The sequence below is a fragment of the Loxodonta africana genome, chromosome 11 (assembly GCF_030014295.1).
Source record: "Loxodonta africana isolate mLoxAfr1 chromosome 11, mLoxAfr1.hap2, whole genome shotgun sequence".
NCBI classification, from domain to species: Eukaryota; Metazoa; Chordata; class Mammalia; order Proboscidea; family Elephantidae; genus Loxodonta; species Loxodonta africana.
This window is the reverse complement of record NC_087352.1, coordinates 20,443,718-20,467,506: the sequence shown is the minus strand read 5'-3', so window position 1 is coordinate 20,467,506 and position 23,789 is coordinate 20,443,718. Positions and strand designations below refer to the sequence as shown.

Here is a 23,789-nt window from a genome sequence, read left to right as displayed (position 1 = left end):
TTTCATTAATTCTGCTCTAAGTTTTATTATTTTTTTCCTTGTGGTGCCTGAAGATTTCTTTTGTTGTTCTCTGTTTGTTCAAGTTGTAGGGAGAATTCCTTGATTTTGGCCCTTTCTTCTTTTTGTACGTGTGCATTTATCGATATAAACTGACCTCTGAGCATTGTTTTCGCTGTGTCCCAAAGGTTCTGATAGGAAGTGTTTTCATTCTCATTGGATTCTATGAATTTCTTTATTCCATCCTTAATGTCTTCTATAATCCAGTCTTTTTTGAGCAGGGTATTGTTCAGTTTCCAAGTGTTTGATTTCTTTTCCCTGCTTTTTCTGTTATTGAGTTCCACTTTTATGGCCTTATGGCCAGAGAAGATTGTTTGTAATATGTTGCTATTTTGGATTCTGCTAAGGCTTGCTATATGATGCAATATGTAGTCTATTCTAGAGAATATTCCATGTGCACGAGAAAAGAACGTATACTTGGTTGCTGTCGGGTGGAGTGTTCTGTATGTGTCTATGAGGTCAAGTAGGTTTACCGTGCCATTTAGATCTTCTGTCTTTATTGACCTTCTTTATGGATGTTGTCTCCTTCATCAAAACTGATGTGCTGAAGTCTCCTACTATTATTTTGGAGCTGTGTATCTCATTTTTCAGTGTTGATAGAGTTTGTTTTATGTATCTTGCAGCCCTGTCACTGAGTGCATAAATATTTAATATGGTTATATCTTCTTGGTATATTGTCCCTTTAATCATTGTATAGTGTCCTTCCTTACTGGTTATGATGGATTTAAAGTCTATTTTGTCAGAAATTAACATTGCCACTCCTGCTCTTTTTTGTTGTTTGCTTGATATATTTTTTTTACATCCTTTGAGTTTTGGTTTGTTTGTGTCTCTAAGTCTAAGCTGTGTCTCTTGTAGGGAGCATATAGACAGATCATGTTTTTTAATCCATTCTGTCACTGTCTGTCTCTTTATGGTGCATTTAGTCCATTTACATTCAGCATAATTATGGATAGGTATGAGCTTAGTGTTATCATTTTGATGTCTTTTTTGGTGTGTTGACAGTTTCTTTTTCCCACTTAATTTCGTGTGCTGAGTAGATTATTTTTATATATTGTCGTTTCCTCATATTCATTGTTGTTGATTTTGTTTCTGCTGAATCTCTATTTTTTTCCTGTATTTTATTTTGATGTGTAGAATAGTTTATTTCCTTTGTGGTTACCTTATTATATACCCCTATTTTTCTAAATTTAAACCTAACTTTTATTTCTTTGTATCGGCTTATCTTCCTCACCGTATGGAAGATCTGTGACTACATTTCTTCGCCTCTCTTTATTATTTTAATATTGTCTTCTTTTACAGATTAACATCGCTGTTACCCTGTTTTGAGTGGTTTTGTTTTTATCTTGCTTTGTTTTATTCATTTCCCTGTCTGGGTTGACTTCTGATTGCTCTGACTAGTGTTCTAGTCTTGGGTTGACACCTGATATTGATTTTCTAACCAAAGAACTCCCTTTAGAATTTCTTGTAGTTTTGGTTTGGTTTTTCACAAATTCCCTAAACTTCTGTTTATCTGGAAATGTCCTAATTTCACCTTCATATTTAAGAGACAGATTTGCTGGATATATGATTCTTGGCTGGCAATTTTTTTTCTTCAATTTTTAGAATAAGTCATCCCATTGCCTTATTGCCTGCAAGGTTTCTGTCGAGTAGCCCGAGCTTGTTCTTACTGACTCTCCTTTGTAGGTGACTTTTCATTTATCCCTAGCTGCTCTTAAAATTCTCTCCTTATCTTTGGTTTTGGCAAGTTTGATTATGTCTTGGTGACTTTCTTTTAAAATCTACCTTATGTGGAGTTCGATGAACATCTTGGATAGATATCTGCTGATTTTTCACGGTATCAGGGAAGTTTTCTGCCAACAAATCTTCAACAATTCTCTGTGTATTTTCTGTTATCCCTCCCTGTTCTGGTACTCCAATCACTCAGGGGTTATTTCTCTTGACAGTCTTACAGGATTCTTAAGTTTTCTTCATTTTTTAAAATTCTTTTATCTAATTTTTCTTCAAATGTATTAGCGCCAAGTGATTCATCTTAAAGTTCAGAAATTCTGCATTCTACTTGCTCAATTCTGCTCTCTTTCTATTGAGTTGTCCACTTCTGTAATTTTATTGTTAATCTTCTGAATTTCTGATTGCTGTCTATGGATTTGTCCAGCTTATTAAGTTTTTCATTATGCTCCTGAATGATCTTTTGAATTTCTCCAATTGCTTTATCTGTGTGTTCCTTGGCTTGTTCTGCGTATTGCCTCATTTCCTTCCTGATGTCTTGAAGGGTTCTGTATATTAATATTTTGTATTCTGCCTCTGGTAATTCCAGGAATGCACTTTCATCTAGAAGATCCCTTGATTCTGTTTCGAGAGCCTGCTGAGGTGATCGTGGTCTGTTTCTTTATGTGACTTGATATTGACTGTTGTCTCTGAGCCATCTATAAGTTATTGTATTAGTTTATTTTATGCTTGCTTACTGTGTCATAGTTTCTTGCTTTATTTTGATATGCTGAAATGGGTTGCCTGAGTGAGCTAGCTTTATTTTCACCTTTGGAGCTCTGACGTCCTGTCCCCAGATGGGTAGAACTGTTATCAAGTATATGAGCCTAGGAGCCCATTCGCTTTTCTTGCATGAATTCAGCTCAGGTGTCCAGGTAGCTGTGTGGTACAAGGCTCTGTCCTACAGTCTTCAAGGGGCGGGGTGATTGGTGTAGGTACCAGTATCTGGTTGCAGCAAGGGGTCACACTCTGAACAAGGCAGGAGGCTGAGAATTGTCCCATACGTGTCTCTGAGGAAAGCGCATCCCTGTTCCCTGGAGCACACAGGTGGTTGGGTTCTGGAGATGGACCATGGCACCCAATGTTTTTGGTTCTATGGACTGGGAGGTACCAGTTATCCTTGGATCCTTGTCGCAGGTGGCTGGGTGACCGGAGCGGAGCTACCAGTCCTTAGGCCCCTTATGTGGGTAGGTGAGGACCCTGTTTAATATGGAAAGTAATGTCAAACATCAAACACCCAACTCTCTGCCACACAGCTGAAACGGCTGGAGTCTGCCAACAAGGGCCTATTCTCTTGAAATAGGCCCACACAGGTCCATACAGAGGGGAAAGGAACTCAAAGTCCACGGACCATTTATGCCTGGACAGGAACCGCTTCTGTCCTGAGCTCCCCCAGTTAGTGGAGCTGACAAATTACCTTTTCCCCTAATTGCAAATTTTTTCCTTCTCCAAGGCCGGGAGGATGGCTCTAAGTGCTGAACAGGGCGTATATCAGACCCAGTGAATTCAGCCGCTGAAGCCAGCTTGGAGGCGGGGGGCGGAGGGGGGAGTGTAGTAAAATACACGCAAATACTTAGCGAAAGCACCGTTCTTTTCTGGTTCCGTAGGTGTAAGCAGGCTGTGGGGCTGGCTGCTTCTCCCTGAGGAAACTGCAGCTGAACACTAGTACCAGCCCACCGCCACAGCTCCCAGGAATGGTGCCTGAGGGCTCCCCGTGATTCAGGTCCGGTAACTCCTCTCCACTTCTGAACTGTCTCTTACGCCCACTGCCCATCAGTTCGTTTTCTGAGCTTGCCTTTGATGCTCAGGGCTCCTAGCTTGTCATAAATATACTCATTTCGCTTGTCTTTTCACGTCTTTATTGTAAACAGGATTTGCCATAAGTGTCTGAATCCTGGCTCCGCCTCTCGATTTTTTTTTGTCTCGTGCTTTAGGTAAAAGTTTACAGGGTTAGTTTTTCATTAAACAATTAATCCACAAATTGTTTTATGACACTGGTTGACAATCCTGCGATGTGTCAACACACTCCCTTTTTCCACCTCAGGTTCCCTTCCTCCATTTGGCCAGTTTTTCTGTCCCTTTCTGCTTTCGTCTTTGCTTTTGGGCTGGTGTGCCCATTAGTCTCGTATACATGACTGAAATATGAAGTATGCTCCTCATGTTTGTTATTGTTTGCCCTATATCCAGTGCCATCGAGTCGATTCCAACTCACGGCAACCCTATAGGACAGGGTAGAACTGCCCCACAGAGTTCCCAAGGAGCGCCTGGTGGATTTGAACTGCCGACCCTTTGGTTAGCAGCTGTAGCACTTAACCACTGTTTGCCCTATAGACCTGTCTAATCTTTGGCTGAAGGATGAACCTCAGGAGTGACTTCAGTGCTGAGTTAAACGGGTGTCCAGGGACCATACTCTCAGGGTTTCTCCAGTCTCTGTCAGATCAGCACGTTTGGTCCTTTGTTTGTGAATCCGAATTTTATTCCACATTTTTCTCTCACTCTGTCTAGCAACCTCTATTGTGATCTCTGTAGAGCAGTCAGGGGCAGTTGCTGGGCACCACCTAGTTGTTCTAGGTTCAGTATGGCAGAGGTTGTGGTAGTTGTAGTCCATTAGTCCTTTAGACTAATCTTTCCCTAGTGTCTTTGGTTTTCTTTATGCTCCTTTGCTCCAGCTGGGATGGGACCAGTAGATATACCTTAGACGGCCACTCACAGGCTTTTAAAACCCCAGACGCTACTCACCACAGTCAAAGGTAGATTATTTTCTTTATGAAATATTCATTCCAATTGAGGTATATGTCCCCCAAGACCATTGTCTCCAGCCCTCAGCCCAGTAACTCGGTTCCTCAGGGAGTCTGGATGTGTCTGTGATGCTTCTATGAATGTGCCTTGGTCAATTTCTGTTGACTCCCCAGTATGGGTCTGATGACTTCTTGCAGTGGCAGGTTCAATACACGACAGCTCTCTCAGCTTTTCTCAGCCCCCTGAGGACAGTCTCCTCTTAGCCCTCTGTGGACAGGATCCTCACAGTCTACTCAGGAAATGCTCCTCTTGGCCCTGCTCTCTGTCACCACCTGCTCTGCCACTGGGCCCCTTCTGGACCTCTTGCCACTGGCTCTGCTGCTCAGCCTCTCGCTGTCTTCAGTGTTACAGACCTTGACCAGTGAGTGTCTTCTTGGAGGTTCCTTGCCTCTTCTAGAGAGCTTCTTTCTCCTTTATTCCTTTGGCTTCTTCCCGCTGTTTCTCTTCTTGCTTCCTTCTGTTTGACAAGCCTCTGTGGGGCTGGGTGCTTGTACCTATAAACTCCCTGTCAATTTTAAGACAAGGCTATGTACTGACCAATTCCCTCTTGATTGTCCTCAGATGCCTCATTTGCACAGTAGGTATGGTTGGGCTACAACTCAACTCATTTGCATAATCTATTGACCAAAGCCTACAGGGTACATACCAATCACACGGCAGGTTGCAGCCCAGGGCCAGGCAGGAAGTATCAAACCAAGCTGTTTCCAACTTAACCCAGGAAATGTCAATCAAGCTGGACAAAAGTATCAAAATGTCTGGGGTTTCCAAACAACCAAGGCAAAAGGCCACAAAAAGGAATTCATTTCACCACACGAATTAAATACACTAAGGAGATTATTAGTCAATTATAATGTACAACTGAAGAAATTATCCTAAATGTAGTAGAGACAGAAAGAGAGAATATAAAGGAGACGTAAGTAAACAGAGTGAGAATGTCTACCTGTAGTGAAATGAGCTCCTTTATGAGGGCTTTTACTTGGTGGTTTGGGAAGTGTATAGGCAATCTTTCCCCCAAGCCCGAAGGAGTTACATTTGCCCTAGTTTTCTATCCTAGAGGGTTTGTCACATTTCTTGGGTAAGTTGTAAATACCACAGTTTGATACTTTCTGTCTGCTCCTGGGCTGTAGTCTGCCCTGTAACTGGTATACGCATCTTGCAGGATTGATTAATATACTATGCAAAGAAGTGTCTACAGTCTAGTATGCAAATTAAGTGTCTATGTCCTACTGAGAGGGAATTGGTCCCTTCATGGCCTTCTGAGAAGAGATGTGCCTTGAAAATGACGAGTTTGTGTATGTATGCAGCCAACTCTACAGCATTTTCAAAAAAGAAATAGGAAGCAGAAATAAGAAAAGACAAGAGAGAAGCAGAGAGGAGGCAAAGAGCCTCCTAAAGGTTCTAACTCTGGAACGAGGGCTAACTCTGAAGACAGCAAGAGGCTCAGAAGGGGCCTTGTGGCAGTGTCAGTGGCAAAAAGCCTGGAAAGGGACTGGCAGCAGTGCTGTCACTGACAGGCCTGGAAGGGGCCCTGTGGCAGAGCCAGTGGCGATAGGTTGCAGGGCCAAGAAGAGTCTCTCCTGAGGGGACCGTGAGGAGCCTGTACTCAGGGGGCTTAGAGGAGGCCTGCACGGGAGAGAGGAGCTGAGAGAGCTGTCCTGCACTGAAGAAGGAAGACTTTGCCTGCATGGTTCCCGATCCTGATTCCTGAGTTACGGCCGGTTGATCCTGATCCCATGTTACACCCTGTTCCTTAATATACCACTTAACTGTAAGTACCGTCTGCAAGTTCTTTGTGGCCATTGCAACAAATAATCAAACCCAGAAGAGAAGTAAAGAGTGTTGTGGAAGGGATGGCTGGTGTCAGAATTGGTAAAAAGGTTGGGAAGTAAAGGTATGTCTGACCTCTACCTCATAGCAATTAGCTGATCTGGGTCATTATCCCCTCTTAAGTTAGGTTCTGATGCTAGTACTTGCAGTGCACTGAATTACCTAATATGGCCCTTCTAGCCATAGTCTAAGGAACTCTGGTAGTGCAGTGGTTAATCACTCATCTGCTAACCAAAAGGTCAGTGGTTGGAACCCACCAATTGCTCCATGGGGGCAAGATGCAGCAGCCTGCTTCCATAAAGACCTACAGCCTTGGAAACCCTATAGAGCATTCTACTCTTATCTACAGGGTCGCCGTGAGTAGGAATTGACTTGATGGCAGTGGGTTTAGCCATACATAGACGTTGTGATTTCCAAAAATGATTAAATAGACTATGCAAATAAGGTGCTTGTGCTCATCAAGGAGGCTGGATAGTCTGTCAATAATGCAAATAAGGTGCATAGAAACCCTGTGGGGATGGGATCATGCAAATAAGGTGTATAAAACCCTAACAAGGGGATTAGTCAGTTTTGCCATCCCACTAGGCTTAAAATGGGCTCATCTCAAAAGCAAAAGAGGAGGCCTCACTACCAACAAGAACCAGGTCAGGAGTGCTTCCTTTTGACCCAGGGTCCCTGTGCTAAGAACCTCCTAGACCCAGGAGACAGAGAGGTGTAATATTAGGGAAGAGATGCCTGGGAACAGTGGTAAGTACAGCAGAGTCCAGTGTCAAAGAAATGGTGGTAGCAGAACCAGAAAACTGGTTCTACAAGGTGCGGTGAGTTTCCCGGCCCACGGAGCAATGTGGATACAGTAGGCATGTCAACTGGCAGCTAAAGTGGGAGTGCCAACCCTTGGAGCAAGAGAGCCGAGCGCCTTCCAGCAGAAGGATTGCTGGCAGAGTGGGATGCCTCCAGACATTTTTAGGCAGAGGTAAATACCTTTGTAACACTTGACTGAGCAGAGGCCAGGCAGAGGGCTGAGGCCCAAGAGAGGGAGCCTGTCCTATGGGGGCTGAGTGGAGCCTGTCCTAAGGATGCTGAGAGGAAACTGCCATCATGAGGCGGAGAGGAGCCCTGGATGGGAGATAAGAGACAGAAAAAGCTGTCCTGTGCTGAAGAAGGAAGACTTTGTCTACGTGCTTCCTGATCCTGCTCCTGAGTTACAGCCCCGTGATTCTGATCCCCAGTTATAAGCTGTTACTTCCCTAATAAACTCCATAACTGTAAGTACAGTCATTGAGTTCTATGTGGTCACTGCAACAAATTATCAAACTCAGCCCAGAGGCAGAGAATGTTATGGAGGGATGGCTGCTGTCAGAATTAGTAAAAAGTTTGGAGGGTGCAGGTATGTTTGACCTTCACCTCATAGGAATCAGCCTTGGATTGATGTTGATTCTCTCTTCTACCCCTGATGTTACAGAAGGTTGAAAGCTGCCCGTCATTTTTATATTACTATTACTACTAGTCCCATTTTACATGCATTTATGAGAATGTTACAACTAGAATGCTGCTTAAGAGCAGGGATGGTGAGACTGTGTCTCACATACTTTGGACATGTTACCAGGACAGATCAGTCCCTGGAGAAGGACATCATGCTTGGTAAAGGGTCGGCGAAAAAGAGGAAGACGCTCAACAAGATGGATTGACACAGTGGCTGCAATAATGGGCTCAAGCATAATAACGATTATGAGGATGGCAGAAGACTGGGCAGTGCTTCCTTCTGTAGTACATAGGGTCACTATGAGTCAGAACCAACTTGATGGCACCTAACAACAACATGAGAATGATGCTGTTCAGGACGACGTCCGCCAAATCACCTCCAGGAAGAAACATCAAAGAAAATTACTCAAACAAGTCTCATGGAATATTGAAGTCCCTCAAGGAGCTTATCTTCTTTCTCCTCAGAAACTGGGCTTAGCATTTATATTATAATGATTCTCTTGGATTGGCCAGAGAAATACTAAATGCAAGTTGACAGCTAATGTAACCCCAAAAATCCTCAGTCACATATTATGTTCAATGTAAATAATTTACTGTAAATACCATAAACGATATGTTCCTGATTCTACATTGCTTGAAGTTAAAGTGAAAATCTAAGTTTATTTCTATCTAGCTTCCACTTTTCCAAAGTAATACTTTTCGCATGAACTGAGCTGATATTTTACAGGCCTCTGCAAATCCATTAGGGAACAAATAAAAGCATAAAACAAACCAAAATCACCTGGGCTATCACCATTTTCTTGGTGACATTTCTTTGGGACATTGCCAGCAACTCGGATGCTTTGCCTTTGTGTTTTCTGGATCAGCTCTAATTTCTGTTCAGAAATTTCAGTCTGCCAACAAGGGTTTCCCAAAAATGACAATACTCAAGTCCTGTAAACTCTTCCTTCTTCCCTCAAATGATTCTTTTGTTGCTCGGGGGTCAAAACCTGCAGGCTGAAGGGAAAATTCAATGTGAGTGGCACATTATCTCTAGGACCAAATGCTGTTACTGCTCCTGGCACTCTCTGTAACACGCATCCCCCAGTACTGTTGACTGTTCCTTTATTTGGTGACTCAGAACATTTCACACCCATGGGCAATAAAAACCTAAGATCTGAAATTTGCAGAGATAATGATAAAAGATATCTCTTCAAAAAATGGTGCTTGGGGAAAGAGGCCCTGGATAAGTAAAGCAGTACTGAAAAGGAACAAAATGGGAGAGCTCACTCTACCTGATTTTATAACCTCTTACACCTGCACAGTAGTCAAAACAGCATGGTACTGGTACAACAACAGACACATAGACCAATGGAACAGAACTGAGAATTCAGACATAAAACCATCCACATATGAGCAGCTGCAATTTGACAAAGGCCCAAAGTCAGTTCAATGGGGAAAAGACAGTCTTTTGAACAAATGGTACTGGCGTAACTGGATATCCATCTGCCAAAAAATGAAACAAGACCCATACCTCAGACCACACACAAAAACAAACTCAAAATGGATCAAAGACCTAAATATAAAATCTAAAATGATAAAGATCATTGAAGAAAAAATAGGGACGTTACGAGCCTTAATACATGGCATAAACAGTATACAAAATATTACTAAAAGTGCAGAAGAGAACTAGGTAACTGAGAGCTCCTAAAAATCAAACACCTACGCTCATCCAAAGACTTCACCAAAAGAATAAAAAGATTACCTACAGACTGGGAAAAAGTTTTTAGCTGTGACATTTCTGACCAGCGCCTGATCTCTAAAATCTACATGATACTGCAAAAACTCAACTGCAAAAAGACAAATAACCCAATTAAAAAATGGGCAAAGGATATGAACAGACACTTCACTAAAGAAAATATTCAGGTAGCTAACAGATACATGAGGGAATGCTCATGATCATTAGCCATTAGAGAAATGCAGATCAAAACTACAATGAGATTCCATCTCACTCCAACAAGGGTGGCTTTAATCCAAAAAATAGATGATAATAAATGTTGGAGAGGTTGTGGAGAGACTGGAACACTTATACACTGCTAGGAGGAATGTAAAATGGTACAACCACTTTGGAAATCAATTTGGCGCTTCCTTAAAAATCTAGAAAGAGAACTACCACACGATCCAGCAATGCTACTCCCTGGGATATACCCTAGAGAAATAAGAGCCTTTACACCAACAGATACACGCACACCGATGTTCACTGCAGCACTGTTTACAACAGCAAAAAATGGAAGCAACCAAGGTGCCCATCAGTGGATGAAAGAATAAATAAATCATGGTATATTCACACAGTGGAATACTGCACATTGACAAGGAGCAATGATAAATCCATTAAACATCTTATAACAAAGAGAAATCTGGAAGGTATTATGCTGAGAGAAATTAGTCAGCTGGAAAAGGACAAATATTGTATAAGACCACTATTACAAGAACTTGATAAATAGTTTAAACAGAGTAGAAAATATTCTTTGATGGTTTACGAGAGTGGTGAGGGAGTGCGGAAGGAAGAGTGGTTTTCACTAATTAGATAGTAGATAAGAACTATTTTAGGGTGAAGGGAAAGACAACACACAATATAGGAGAGGTAAGCACAACTGGACTAAACCAAAAGCACAGAAGGTTCCTGAATAAACTGAATGCTTTGAATTCCAGCATAGCAGGGGCGGGGGTTTGGGGACCATGGTTTCAGGGGACATCTAGGTCAACTGGCCTAATAAAATCTATTAGGAAAACATTCCGCATCTCACTTTGCACAGTGGCATCTGGGGTCTTAAACTCTAGTAAGAGGCCATCTAAGATGCATCAAGTGGTCTCAACCAAACTGGAGCAATGAAAAATGATGAACACCAAAGACACAAGGTAATTATGAGCCCAAGAGACAGAAAGGACCACATAAACCAGAGACTACATCAGCCTAAGACCAGAAGAACTAGATGGTGCCTGGCTACAACTGATGACTACCCTGACAGGGAACACAACAGAGAGCCCCTGAGGGACCAAGAGAGCAGTGGGATGCAGACCTCAAATTCTCATAAAAAGACCAGACTTAATGGTCTGACTGAGACTAGGAGAACCCCGGTGGGCATGATCCCCAGACCTTCTGTTAGCCCAAGACAAGAACCATTCCCAAAGCCAACTCTTCAGACAGGGATTAGACTGGACTACAGGATAGAAAGTGATACTGGTGAAGAGTGAGCTTCTTGGATTGAGTAGACACATGAGACTATGTGGGCATCTCCTGTCTGGAGGGGAGATGAAAGGGCAGAGGGGGCTAGAAGCCGTCCAAATGGACACAAAAAGAGACAGTGGAGGTAAAGGAGTGTGCTGTCTCATTAGGGGGATAGCAACTAGGCGTATATAGCAAGGTATATATAAATTTTTGTATGAGAGACTGACTTCGCTTGTGAACTTTCATTTAAAGCACAATAAAAATTTAAAAAAATGATGCTTACACAATCAGATATACATTGGAAAGAAAAAAAAGCTTGATCTCTACCTCTCAACATACAAAACTATCAGTTCATCATCAAATGTGACTGTCAATGACAATGGCAAATCAAGGAAGCTTTAATAAACAGGTAAGTTTACATTAGGTTCTGGAAACATATTTAAAACTGCCACATGAAGCACTAACTATAAACTGAAGACTATTCTCCTGGATCCCCACGTGTGTGTCAGTTTGTCGTACTGTGGGGGTTTGCGTGTTGCTGTGATGCTGGAAGCTATGCCATTGATATTCAGATACCAGCAGGGTCACCCATGGAAGACAGGTTTCAGCTGAGCTTCTGGACTAAGACAGAGCAGGAAGAAGGACCTGGCAGTCTACTTCTGAAAAGAGTTAGCCAGTGAAAACCTTATGAATATCAGCAAAACACTGTTTGATATAGTGCTGGAAGATGGGTACCCCGGGTTGGAAGGCACTCAAAAGACGACTTGAGGAGAGCTGCCTTCTCAAAGTAGAGTCAACCTTAATGATGAGGATGGAGTCAAGCTTTCAGGACGTTCATTTGCTGATGTGGCACAACTCGAAATGAGAAAAAACAGCTGCAAACATCCATTAATAATCGGAATATGGAATGTAAGAAGTATGAATTTAGGAAAACTGGAGATTGTCAAAAATGAAATGGAACTCATAAACATCGATATCCTAGGCATTAGTGAGCTGAAATGGACTGGTATTGGCCATTCTGAATTTACAGTCAAATAGCCTAGTAGGCTGGGAATGACAATTGAAGAGGAATGGTGTTGCATTCATCGTCGAAGAACATTTCAAGATCTATCCTGAAGTACAATGCTGTCAGTAATAGGATAATATCCATACGCCTACAAGGAAGACCAGTTAATACAACTATTACTCAAATTTATGCACCAACCACTCAGGCCAAAGATGAAGAAATTGATTGCACATGCAATCAGGATGCACTGATAATTACTGGTGATTGGAATGTGAAAGTTGGAAACAAAGAAGAAAGATCGGTAGTTGGAAAATATGGCCTTGGTGATAGAAACAATGCCAGGGATCGAACGACAGAATTTTGCATGACTAACAACTTCTTCATTGCAAATACCTTTTTTCACCAACATCAACGGCGACTATACACATGCACCTTGCCAGATGGAACACACAGGAATCAAACTGATTACATCTGTGGAAAAAGATGATGGAAAAGCTCAATTATCATCAGTCAGAACAAAGCCAAGGGCCAACTGTAGAACAGACCATCAATTGCTCATATGGAAGTTCAAGCTCAAACTGAAGAAAACCAGAGCAAGTCCACAAGAACTAAAGTACAACCATGAGTATATCCCACCTGAATTTAGAGACCATCTCAAGAATAGATTTGATGTGTTGAACACTAATGACCGAAGACCAGATGAGTTGTGGACTGACATTAAGGACATCATACATGAAAAAAGCAAGAGGTCACTGAAAAGACAGGAAAGAAAGAAAAGACCAAGATGGATGTCAGAGGAGACTCTGAAACTTGCTCTTGAACGTTGAGCAACTAAAGCAAAAGGAAGAAATGATGAAGTAAAAGAACTGAAACAGAAGATACCAAACAGCAGCTCGAGAAGACTGTTATAATGACATGTGCAAAGAGCTGGCGATGGAAAACCAGAAGGGAAGAACACGCTCGAAGTTTCTCAAGCTGAAAGAACTGAAGAAAAAAGTCAAGCCCTGAGTTGCAATAGTGAAGGATTCTATGGGGAACATACTAAACGATGCAGGAAGCATCAAAAGAAGATGGAAGGAATACGCAGAGTCGTTATACCAAAAAGAATTAGTCGACCTTCAACCATTTCAAGAGGCAGCGTATGATCATGAACTGATGGTACTAAAGGAACAAGTCCAAGCTGCTCTGAAGGTACTGGCGAAAAATAAGGCTCCAGGAATTGACGGAATATCAGTTGAGATGTTTTAACAAACCGATGCAGTGCTGGAAGTGCTCACTCGTCTATGCCAAAAATATGGAAGACAGCTTCCTGACCAACTGACTGGAAGAGATCCATATTTATGCCAATTCCCAAGAAAGGTGATCGAACTGAATGTGGAAATCATCGAACAGTATCATTAATATCACACGCAAGCAAAATTTTGAAGATCATTCAAAAGCGGCTGCAGCAGTATATCAACAAGGAACTGCCAAAAATTCAGGCTGGATTCAGAAGAGGACATGGAACCAGGAATATCACTGCTGACATCAGATGGACCCTGGCTGAAAGCAGAGACTACCAGAAGGACGTTTACCTGTGTTTTATTGACTATGCAAAGGCATTTGACTGTGTGAATCATAACAAATTATGGATAACATTACGAAGAATGGGAATTCCGTAACACTCAATTGTGCTCATGAAGAACCTGTATGTAGATCAAGAGGCAGTTGTTTGGACAGAACAAAGGGATACGGAGTGGTTTAAAGTCAGGAAAGGTGTTTGTCAGGGTTGTATCCTTTCACCATACGTATTCAATCTGTATGCTGAGCAAATAATCTGAGAAGCTGGACTCTATGAAGAACAGGGCATCAGGATTGGAGGAAGACCTCCGTTATGCAGATGATACAACCTTGCTTGCTGAAAGTGAAGAGGACTTGAAGCCCTTACTAATGAAGATCAAAGACCAGAGCCTTCAATATGGATTATGCCTCAACATAAAGAAAATAAAAATCCTCACAACTGGACCAATAAGCAACATCATGATAAACGGAGAAAAGATTGAAGTTGTTAAGGATTTCATCTTACTTGGATCCACAATCAACACCCACAGAAGCAGCAGTCAAGAAATTAAAAGACGCATTGCATTGGGTAAATCTGCTGCAAAGGACCTGTTTAAAGTGTTGAAAAGCAAAGATATCACCTCTAAGACTAACCCAAGCCTGACCCAAGCCATGGTATTTTTAATCATATCATACGCATGTGAAAACTAGGCAATGAATAAGGAAGACCGAAGGAGAACTGTCACCTTTAAATTGTAGTGTTGGTGAAGAATAGTGAATATACCACGGACTGCCAAAAGAACAAACAATCTGTCTCGGAAGGAGTAAAACGAGAATGCTCCTCAGAAGCAAGGACGGCGAGACTGTGCTAACATACTTTGGAGACGCTGTCAGGAGGGATCAGTCCCTGGAGAAGGACATCATGCTTGGTAAATATCAGGGTCAGCAGAAAAGAGGAAGGCCCTCAATGAGATGGACTGACACAGTGGCTGCAACAATGGGCTCAAGCATAACTACGATTTTAAGGATGGCGCAGGACCGGGCAGCGTTTCGTTCTGTTGTGCATGGGATCGATAGGAGTTACAACTGACTCGATGGCACCTAACAACAACATTCTGCTGGAGGAACTACAAAGGTATACAACCACTTTAGAAAACACTTAGGCATCATCTACTGGTTGAAATAACAATATAAATGTGAGTTTTAACCCCCCATAACAGTGCATATTTCAACCACAAGACAGATACTAATGTTTTCAAAGCAGCATTATTTCCAGAACTGAATGTGGTGTGATGGATTACTTTTATATGGCCTTTTCTGCCAAAGTCTTAGAACTCCCACCAAAATGACTGGGCCGAAATATGCAAGTAAGTTACTTGTGACCCATCAAGAGGATTGGACACCTTGCAAATAATGCAAATAAAGTGCATGGCACCCTGTGCAGGTGTGTAGTGCAGTGAATTACTTAATATGGTCCTTGCAGCCAGTCTTCGCAACTCCCACCAAATGGATAGGGGAGGACAATGCAGAACAGGTGCTCATAGCCCACCAAGGGGATCGTATAGATTGTTAATAATGTAAATTAGGTGCATGTCACCTTTCTGAGAGTGGGACCATGCAAATAAGGTGTATGAAAACCTAACAAGGGGATTGGTCGGTTTTGCCCTACTGCTAGGCGTAAAAGGGCAGTCAATTCCAGGGCATCATTTCTTCCATTTGTTTTAACTACTCGACATTGAAGAGCAAGTTTCAGTCTCTTCTGACATCCATTTTGGTCTTTTCTTTCTTTCCTGTCTTTTTAATGACCTCTTGCTTTCTTCATGTATGATATCCTTGATGTCATTCCACGATTCTCTGGGTCTTCACTCATTAGTGTCCAATGCATCAAATCTATTTGAGATGGCCTCTAAATTCAGATGCAATATATTCAAGGTCGTACTTTGTCTCTCATGAACTTGTTCTACTTTACTTCAGCTTCAACTTAAATGTGCATATGAGCAATTGATGGTCTGTTCTGCAGTCACACCCTGGCCTTGTTCTGACTGATGATATTGAGCTCTTCCATGGTCTCTTTCCACAGATGTAACAGATTTGATTCCTCTGTAGTCAATCTGGCGAAGTCCACGTGTATAGTTGCTGTTTATGTTGGTGAAAAAAGGTATTTGCAATGAAGTCATTGGTCTTGCAAAATTCTATCATGCAATCTCCAGCATCTTTTCTTTCACCAAGCCCATATCTTCCAATTACTGATCCTCCTTTGTTTCCAACTTTCACATTCTAATCAACAGTAATAATCAATGCATATTGATTGCATGTCTGATAAATTTCAGACTGGACAAGTTGGTAAAAACTTCAGTTTCTTCCTCATTGGCCAAGCATTTGGTACAGAAATTTGAATGACAGTCGTATTAACTGGCCATCCTTGTAGGCATATGGATGTTCTATCACAGACAGCACTGTACTTCAGGATAGATCTTAGAATGTTCTTTTCAATGATGAATGCGATGCCATTCTTCTTCAAGTCCTCATTTCCAGCACAGAATACCATAGGATTTTCTGAATCAACGTGGCCTACAAGTGCATTTCAGCTCACTAACGCCTACATTACCAATACTTATGCGTTCCATTTCATTTCTGACATCTCCAATTTTCCTAGATTCACACTTCATACATTTCACATTCCAATTATTAATGCATGTTCGCAGATGTTTCTTCTCATTTTGAGTCATGCCACATCAACAAATGAAGGTCCTGAAAGCTTGATTCCATCCACGTCATTAAGGTCGACCCTGCTTTGAGGAGGCAGCTCTTCCCCAGTCATGTTACCTGCCTTCCAACCTGAGGGGCTTATCTTCTGGCACTATATCAGACAATGTTCCGCTGCTATTCATAAGGTTTTCACTAGTTAATTCTTTTCAGAAGTAGACCTCGAGGTCCTCTTCTTCCTACTTGGTCTTAATCTGGAAGCTCAGCTGAAACCTGTCCACAATGGGTGACCCTGTGGTATCTGAATACTGGTGGCATACCTTCCAGCATCACAGCAACATGAAAGCCCCCCCACACCAGGACAAACTGACAGATGCTTTGATAAGACAAATGAAATGCACATTCTTAATGAAATGGTGCCTTGGTTATCTAGTGCTAAATTACTATACCACAAATACCACAGGTGGGTGGCTTTAACAAACAAAAATTTATTTTCTCACAGTTTAGGAGGACACAAGTCCATTCAGGGTACCAGCTCTAGGGGAAGGCACTCTGCTGGCTCTGGAGGAAGGTCCTTGTCTCCTTGGAGCTTCTATTCCTGGATGATCTTCATGTGGCTTGGAATCTCTCTTCCCCATCACTGCTTGCTGGCTTGCATTTCATCTCTTTTATAACTCAAGAGATTGCCTCATGACACACCCTGCACTAATCCTGTCTCATTAACATAACAAAAACGACTCATTCCCAAATTGGATTACAACCACAGGCATAAAACCAAAAACCAAACGTGTTGCTGTGGAGTTGATTCCAACTCATAACGACCCTATAGAACAGGATAGAGTTGCTCCATAGGGTTTCCAACGAGCACCTGGTGGATTTGAACTGCTAAGCTTTCACTTAGCAGCGGTAGCTCTTAACCACTATGCCACCAACGTTTCCACCACAGGCACAGAGCTTAGGATTTAAAACACATATTTTGGGGGAAAACAATTCAATCCATAACATTTCACTCTCTGGCTCCCCAAAATTTATGTCCTTCCCACATGCAAAATAATTCACCCCATCACATCACTGCAAAAGCCTTAAATCAACTCCAAGTCAAAATCCAATCTTCTGAATCATCCAAATCAAATATGGATGAGACTTTAGGCATATTCCATCCTGGGGTAAAATTCCTTTTCATGTGTGACCCTGTGAAATCTACAGTACAAGTTATCTGTTTCCAAAGTACAATGGTGGAACAGACACAACGTAGACATTTCCATTACAAATGGGAGAAACTGGAGGAAAAGAAGGGATAAGGTGCACCAACAAGTCCCAAACTCTGCAGAACAGATTACGTTAGCTCTCAAGGCTTGAAAATAACCCTCTTTTCTCTGAGAACACATGGGCAATAGCTCTGCCCTCTACACGGTGGGTGTTGGCCAAGCCTTTTATATTCTGGATGGAGGCCCCTCAGCCTTAGGCTTAAACTGTGCCTTCCAGGGCCCCTGGGATGGCAACTCTGTCTCCTCAGCTTTAGGCAGCACCATCTGTGTGGCACCCTGCATTGCAGTGAACTACTTAATATGGCCCTTCTAGTCACAGTCTTTGTGACTCCCAAAAAATGATTTGATGGGCCCATGCAAATAAGGTATATGGAACTCTAATGAGGTGTGGTAGTTGGAGTTGTGTGTTGGCTTGGCTAGACCATGATTCCCAATATTGTTGCTATCCTCCATTTTGTGATCTAATGTAATTATCCTTCATTTTCTGTGTTGTAAATCCTAATGCCTATTTTTGGTTATTGTCAATGAACCAGGATTAGCATGGGGTGTATTTTGAGTCACAGCCTTACAGGAAGGCATGACTCAAGTCCAACTTTTACTCAAGTTATATCCTTCCCTGGAGTGTGGTCTGCAATATATATGTGGGTGCTCTGGCAGGACTCTCCCGCTCTCTGCATCTGGATCCTGCGTCCAGCTCATCATTGTCTGATGTCTCACTCTTGGGACTTGGGCCAAGAGCCTACCATTTGACCTGCAGATTCTGGGATTCACCAGATTCTGCAGCCCCATGGGATAGCACTTTATCTTCTGACCTGTTTTGCCCGCTTCTGTAGCCTTGTGAGCCAACAGCCTATCATCTGGCTTGCTAATTAGGGTTCATTGGCCTCTGAGGCCACATGAGTCACGGGAAGCCTATGCCTGACCCACAGATTTAGGCCCTAGCAGCCTCCACAACGGTGCGAGCCATTTCCTTCATATGGTTCGTGAGTTCTGTGAGACGTTGCAGTGAATTACAGAACCCAAAGATGGAAGGGACAGTGCTGATGAAAGGAGGAACAGTTGATGGTGGAGATGATGCAGTGGTACAGCTATTGAAAAAGTTGAATATTTGGACATATTTAACCTTGTCTCAAAGGAACTAGCCTTGTACTGACCCTTGTAAAAGAGAGTATTTATTTATCCCCCCATCCCCTTGCCCCCAGAAGGCCTCATTCCTCTCTCCCTTGGGCATGGCAGCCCCACCTCCTCAGCTTTCAGTGGTGGCACCATCCACTGGCACGCCTTAATGGTAGCCCCATGCTCCGGAGCCAAATTGGTGAAGATCCCAGTCTGAAACCTAGGAGGCTGTGGACCCACCCTCAGGAACCAAGAAGAGCCTGCTTAGAGTTCTCCCTCCAACAGTTCTGGTTGTTTTCATGCTGCTACAGGGATGGTCTTGTTCTTTCCTTGGAGAACAACAGATGTAGCACGTTTGGCCTGTTTCCTGCCTGCAGAATTCCAAGAAGCAGACAGCTTTCTTTCCTTCCATTCTTTTTCTGTCCTTTTCAGTCAAAGCTGATGGCTTTTCAGCTGTGGTAGTTGGGAAGATTCATCAGTCCCAGGCTTAACATCTTTAACAAAAAATAGTGTAGCCATGTCCGGTTCTGGGTCCCTGGTGAACATTCTAGGAGACGTGTCCTTAGTTTGTACAAAAGAGTTTTCCAAATTTTAAATTTTGTTTTTATTTTGCACAGTTCATTTTTAAGTCCGTTATTTTCCTCTCGCATTTTACTATAACTGGCAAGGAGAAACCATGCAGCCCCTTTAAGATCTCACTTAGAAATCTCATCAGCCAGATAGCCAAGTTTATCACTTAAAAGTTTTACATTTCACCAAACGTCTGAACTTAATTCAGGCAAGTTCTTTGCATTGCATGAAAAGCATCACCATTTCTCTATTGCCCAAAAATACGCTGTAAAAGTGACTTGGGGGCGGTGTCTGACCTAACTTCACTAGTGGGAAGAGAATCAAGGTCAACATCCCAAGGCTGATTCCTATGAGGTGGAGGTCAGACATGCCTCCTCTCTCCATCACCTTTACCAATTTTGACACTAACCGTCTCTCCCACGGCACTATTTCTCTGCTGGGTTTGATAACTCATTGCAATGGCCACACAGAACTCAGAGATGATACTCAGGATTAAGGGGTTTGTTAGGGAAGTAACAGCTTACAATTCACACTCAGGAACATACAGGACACAGTTCTTCCATCAGGACAGCCTACTCCCAGCTGTGCTCGCAGACACACCTCTTTCTGGCCCCAGTCTCTGCCTAAAGACACTCAGCTTCCTCCCCGGGGATGGGAAGCCATCCACGCCATCTTCTGCTGCTGGGTCTCTGCTGCCACATATCTGCACCTGCTTCTTGCTACCTTCAGTGTTACAGTTCTTTCTCTCTTTCCTGGTTCCAGGAGCTTCTCAGTGTAGGGATCCCAGGTCCAAAGGATGTGCCAGCTCCTGGCTGTTCTTCCTTGGTGGTGGTGGGATCCTCTCTCTTGTGCTTCTCGGATGGCTCACCTCAAACCCAGCAGGATGGCAAAACTAACGAATCCCTTTGGTGGACCACTATTACCGCATCTGCACAGTCCTACTCAATCACATGGGTGGGAGTTACAAGACCATGGGGGAGAAAGGCCACACAAAAGTGAGCCATCACACTGCACGTGTTTATTATTTTCTTTTAAGGCCTCACCAGAAACACATTTAACATTCATATTCCTAGCAACATTCTCTTGCTAGCTCCTTATGTATACTCTAAAATGACAGAGGCTTTCTCTATAGCTCTCCTCACTTCTTTCTGAGCCTTCACCAGAACTGTCTCTGACATCCATGGTTCTATCAACTGTCTCTTCAAAGTAATCTAGGTTTTTATTATTAGGCACCTTAAATCTCTTTCAGCCTGCACCCATTACCCAATTCCAAAACCACCTCCACATTAAAAAAACCCCATTGTCGGTATTTATTACAGCAGCACCTCACTCTTCCTGTTCCAAATTCTGTCTTAGTTATCTACTGCTGCTATAATGAAAATACCACAAGTAAATGGCTTTAAAGAACAGAAATTTATTTTTTCACAGTTTAGGAGGCTAGATGTCTGAATTCAGGGTGCTGGCTCTAGGGGAAGGCTTTCTATCTCTTTTGGCTCTGGAGGAAGATCCTTGTCTGGGTGATCTTCATGTGGCTTGTCATCTCTCTTTTGCCATCTGTGTTACTTTTGCTTGTTTAATCACTTTTATATATCAAAAGGGAACCCTGGTGGCCTAGTGGTTAAGCGCTATGGCGGCTAACCAAGAGGTCGGCAGTTCAAGTCCACCAGGTGCTCCTTGGAAACTCTATGGGGCAATTCTACCCTGTCCTATAGGGTCGCGATCAGTTGGAATCGACTCAACAGCAGTGGGTTTGCTTTTGGGTTTATATATCAAAAGAGAATGACTCTAAATATATACCCTGCGCTAATCCTGCCTCATTAACACTAAAGACAATCTATTCCCAAATGGGATTATAACCACAGGCATAGAGGTTAGGATTTACAACACGTATTTTGGGGGGACGCAATTCAATCCATAATGAGTTAAATAAAAGATAAACAGAAGTGGCACACATAAAAAATGTAAGGAATTAACGGGAGAAATGACACAGATAAAATCGACATTTTCAAGTAACTGAGCGTTTTTACAAACACACATGGGTGGAATTTGTCCACATATCCAGACTCATTTGCATGCCACTACTAACCTTACCAACAGTAACTGCACACATAAAGACTTACTAATAAACTGGGAAATGTTTCACCTTGCCAGAGAATTAAAAAACAAAACAGTCTGCCAGCAAAGTAGAAAGTGTGCATGTACCTGACGCTTTGCAGGCCATAAGATCTCCCACACAAGGACTCAACTATACTTCTGCAGCACAAAAGCAGCTCTAGATCGATGGGCGGCGTGCTGGATTAGTCCTTTAGACAGTAGTCAGCCGACTGGTGGATGAGAGAAGAAAACATATGATTATGTAAGCCTAGGTTCTGAACTACTTCCAGGAGAATGTAACGCCTTCTGTAACAGCAGCTGAGATTCCTGGGATTTGGGGCTTCCAAAACTTAAGGCCAGATGAGTCCCTGCCACACAGACACTGGCCACCCTCACGGCCTTATTAATGAGAAACCTGATCCAGACACCCCTTATCATGTCCACAGCCCGGTTCCAACTTCAGAGCCCCATATTAACCCCCGAACCGGAACCAGACACCGCATTCATCGTAAATACCACCTCCACCTCTTACAAACAGAGTGATGCGCAAAGACTCCGAACCCTCAGTCTAGACAGACTTGATCTTTGTACAAAAGCGCTCACACCAGGTCTGCCCCTAAAGCACCGGACTCCCACGTGCTCCCCCTGAAGCAACTAAACTCCTGCCCTCCTCTCAGAAAATCCATTTGTCCTCACATCACGTCCAAACACCCACCTCGCCCTGTTTCAAGGATAAAAACATACACCGACCTGTTTTTCTCCTGAACCGACCGAAGTTCTGAAAAGATGCACTTACTTGTGTGAAATAATACCACTTCGCCAACCTTTCCGTAGAACTCTCGATCGCCTACGGTGGCCCGCGAGGGTCGGGAATTTGAAACGGAGCGGAAAACCGTATTTCCGGCATTGATTTGCAAGATTTTATGTCTGCGCCCTTACTGTCGCGTCTATCTGGAGGCCGCCATCTTTGAAAACTAGCCGTACGGGGCAAAATGGGCTGTTTTTTGAGCCAGTTTAAAAATAAAAAAAATAATTGATTCCACCTCATACCGACCCTTTAAGATAGAGTAGAACTGCCCCATAGGGTTTCCAAAGAGCGGCTGGTGGTTTCGAACTGCGGACTTTCTGTTTAGCTGCGGAATGCTTAACAACTCTGCCACCAGGGCTCCTCTTTACAACAACCATCAACAACCCATTGCCGTGGAGTCAATTCCGACTCTACATCACTAAAAAATAGATAGAGAAAAATATTCAATATCCATAGAACCTTCAGATAAACACACAACCGTTTTTAAAATACTCCAGATTCATCCTCTCTTCTCTATACCTTAACTATTCCCATTCAGTAGCCAGTGTTGAAAATAATAAAACTCAAATTTGAACATAAAGTTTATTCTGAGTAGTTATTCTATATGCATATAGAGACCATTGATTCCAAAAAAAGCAAATGACTCTAAGAACCTTATAATGAGAAGAGATGGGATATTTTAGAAGCTCAACCATTACCTAATCTGAGCATGATTAAAACCTTCTCTCCAAATTTTACTGAGGTCAGGAGAGGGTCTCTGTCCCTGCAACCCAGCCATCCCTTTTGAAATTCAAATTTAGTAAGCTAAATTTATGAGTTGGAATGGACTCCATGGCAGTGGGTTTGGTTTTTGGGGGGGTTTAAGCTTTTTAAGTAAACTTTTGATTCTTAGATGTGGTTACTCTGGTTGATGTCACCTATAATGGCTGAAAGGAAAGTTGTGCTGCAGCCAACGGGAGAAAAGCCACATCTGGTGTGGCATGGGGCAAAAGCCAGGCCAGATAAGCCTAAGGCCATATGCATATGAATGGGAAGAGAGTCAAGGGGTGGAGAAGATGCAAGTGGCTGTTTTAAAAAGGGTTATGTGTTTATTTGAATGTACTCTGGATATTGAGGAAACCCTGGTGGCCTAGTAGTTAAGTGCTACGGCTGCTAACCAAAGGGTTGGCAGTTCAAATCCGCCAGGCACTCCTTGGAAACTCTATGGGGACAGTTCTACTCTGTCCTATAGGGTCGCTATGAGTTGGAATCGACTCGATGGCACTGGGTTTGTTTTTTTTTTTTTTTCCTGGATATTGAATATTTCTCCTACCTAGTGTTGTAACCCAAAAAGCCCAGTGCCGTCGAGTCGATTCCGAGGTATGATAGAAATGAATATTGGATGTTATAGATTACAGACAGAATTTAACTCTGCCCTCATCCAATACTTGATTGTTTATGCCAAAAGGACTAGGATTTGCCTGAGGATAACACAGGTTGTTGCTTTGAAGGTGGGAACCCTGTGTTGGACTTTAAGTCTAAAACCTGAGCCCCACCCAGACTCTG

At 42.7% G+C, this 23,789-nt stretch overlaps 1 protein-coding gene across 1 annotated transcript in view; it reads right to left on the bottom strand.

Moving 5' to 3' along the window:
* Positions 1–22,879, bottom strand: part of LOC104845513 (zinc finger protein 432-like) — a 46,099-nt gene extending 23,220 nt beyond the window's left edge. Inside the window, exons 1-4 of the mRNA XM_064294142.1 lie at positions 22,233–22,879; positions 21,545–21,666; positions 8,711–8,925; positions 7,429–7,563 (exon numbers count right to left, since the gene is read on the bottom strand). Coding sequence (XP_064150212.1) covers positions 7,429–7,563; positions 8,711–8,752 — 177 coding nt within the window. The 5' untranslated portion in view covers positions 8,753–8,925; positions 21,545–21,666; positions 22,233–22,879. The remainder of the gene's footprint in view (positions 1–7,428; positions 7,564–8,710; positions 8,926–21,544; positions 21,667–22,232) is intronic.
* Between the last annotated feature and the right edge of the window lie 910 nt (positions 22,880–23,789).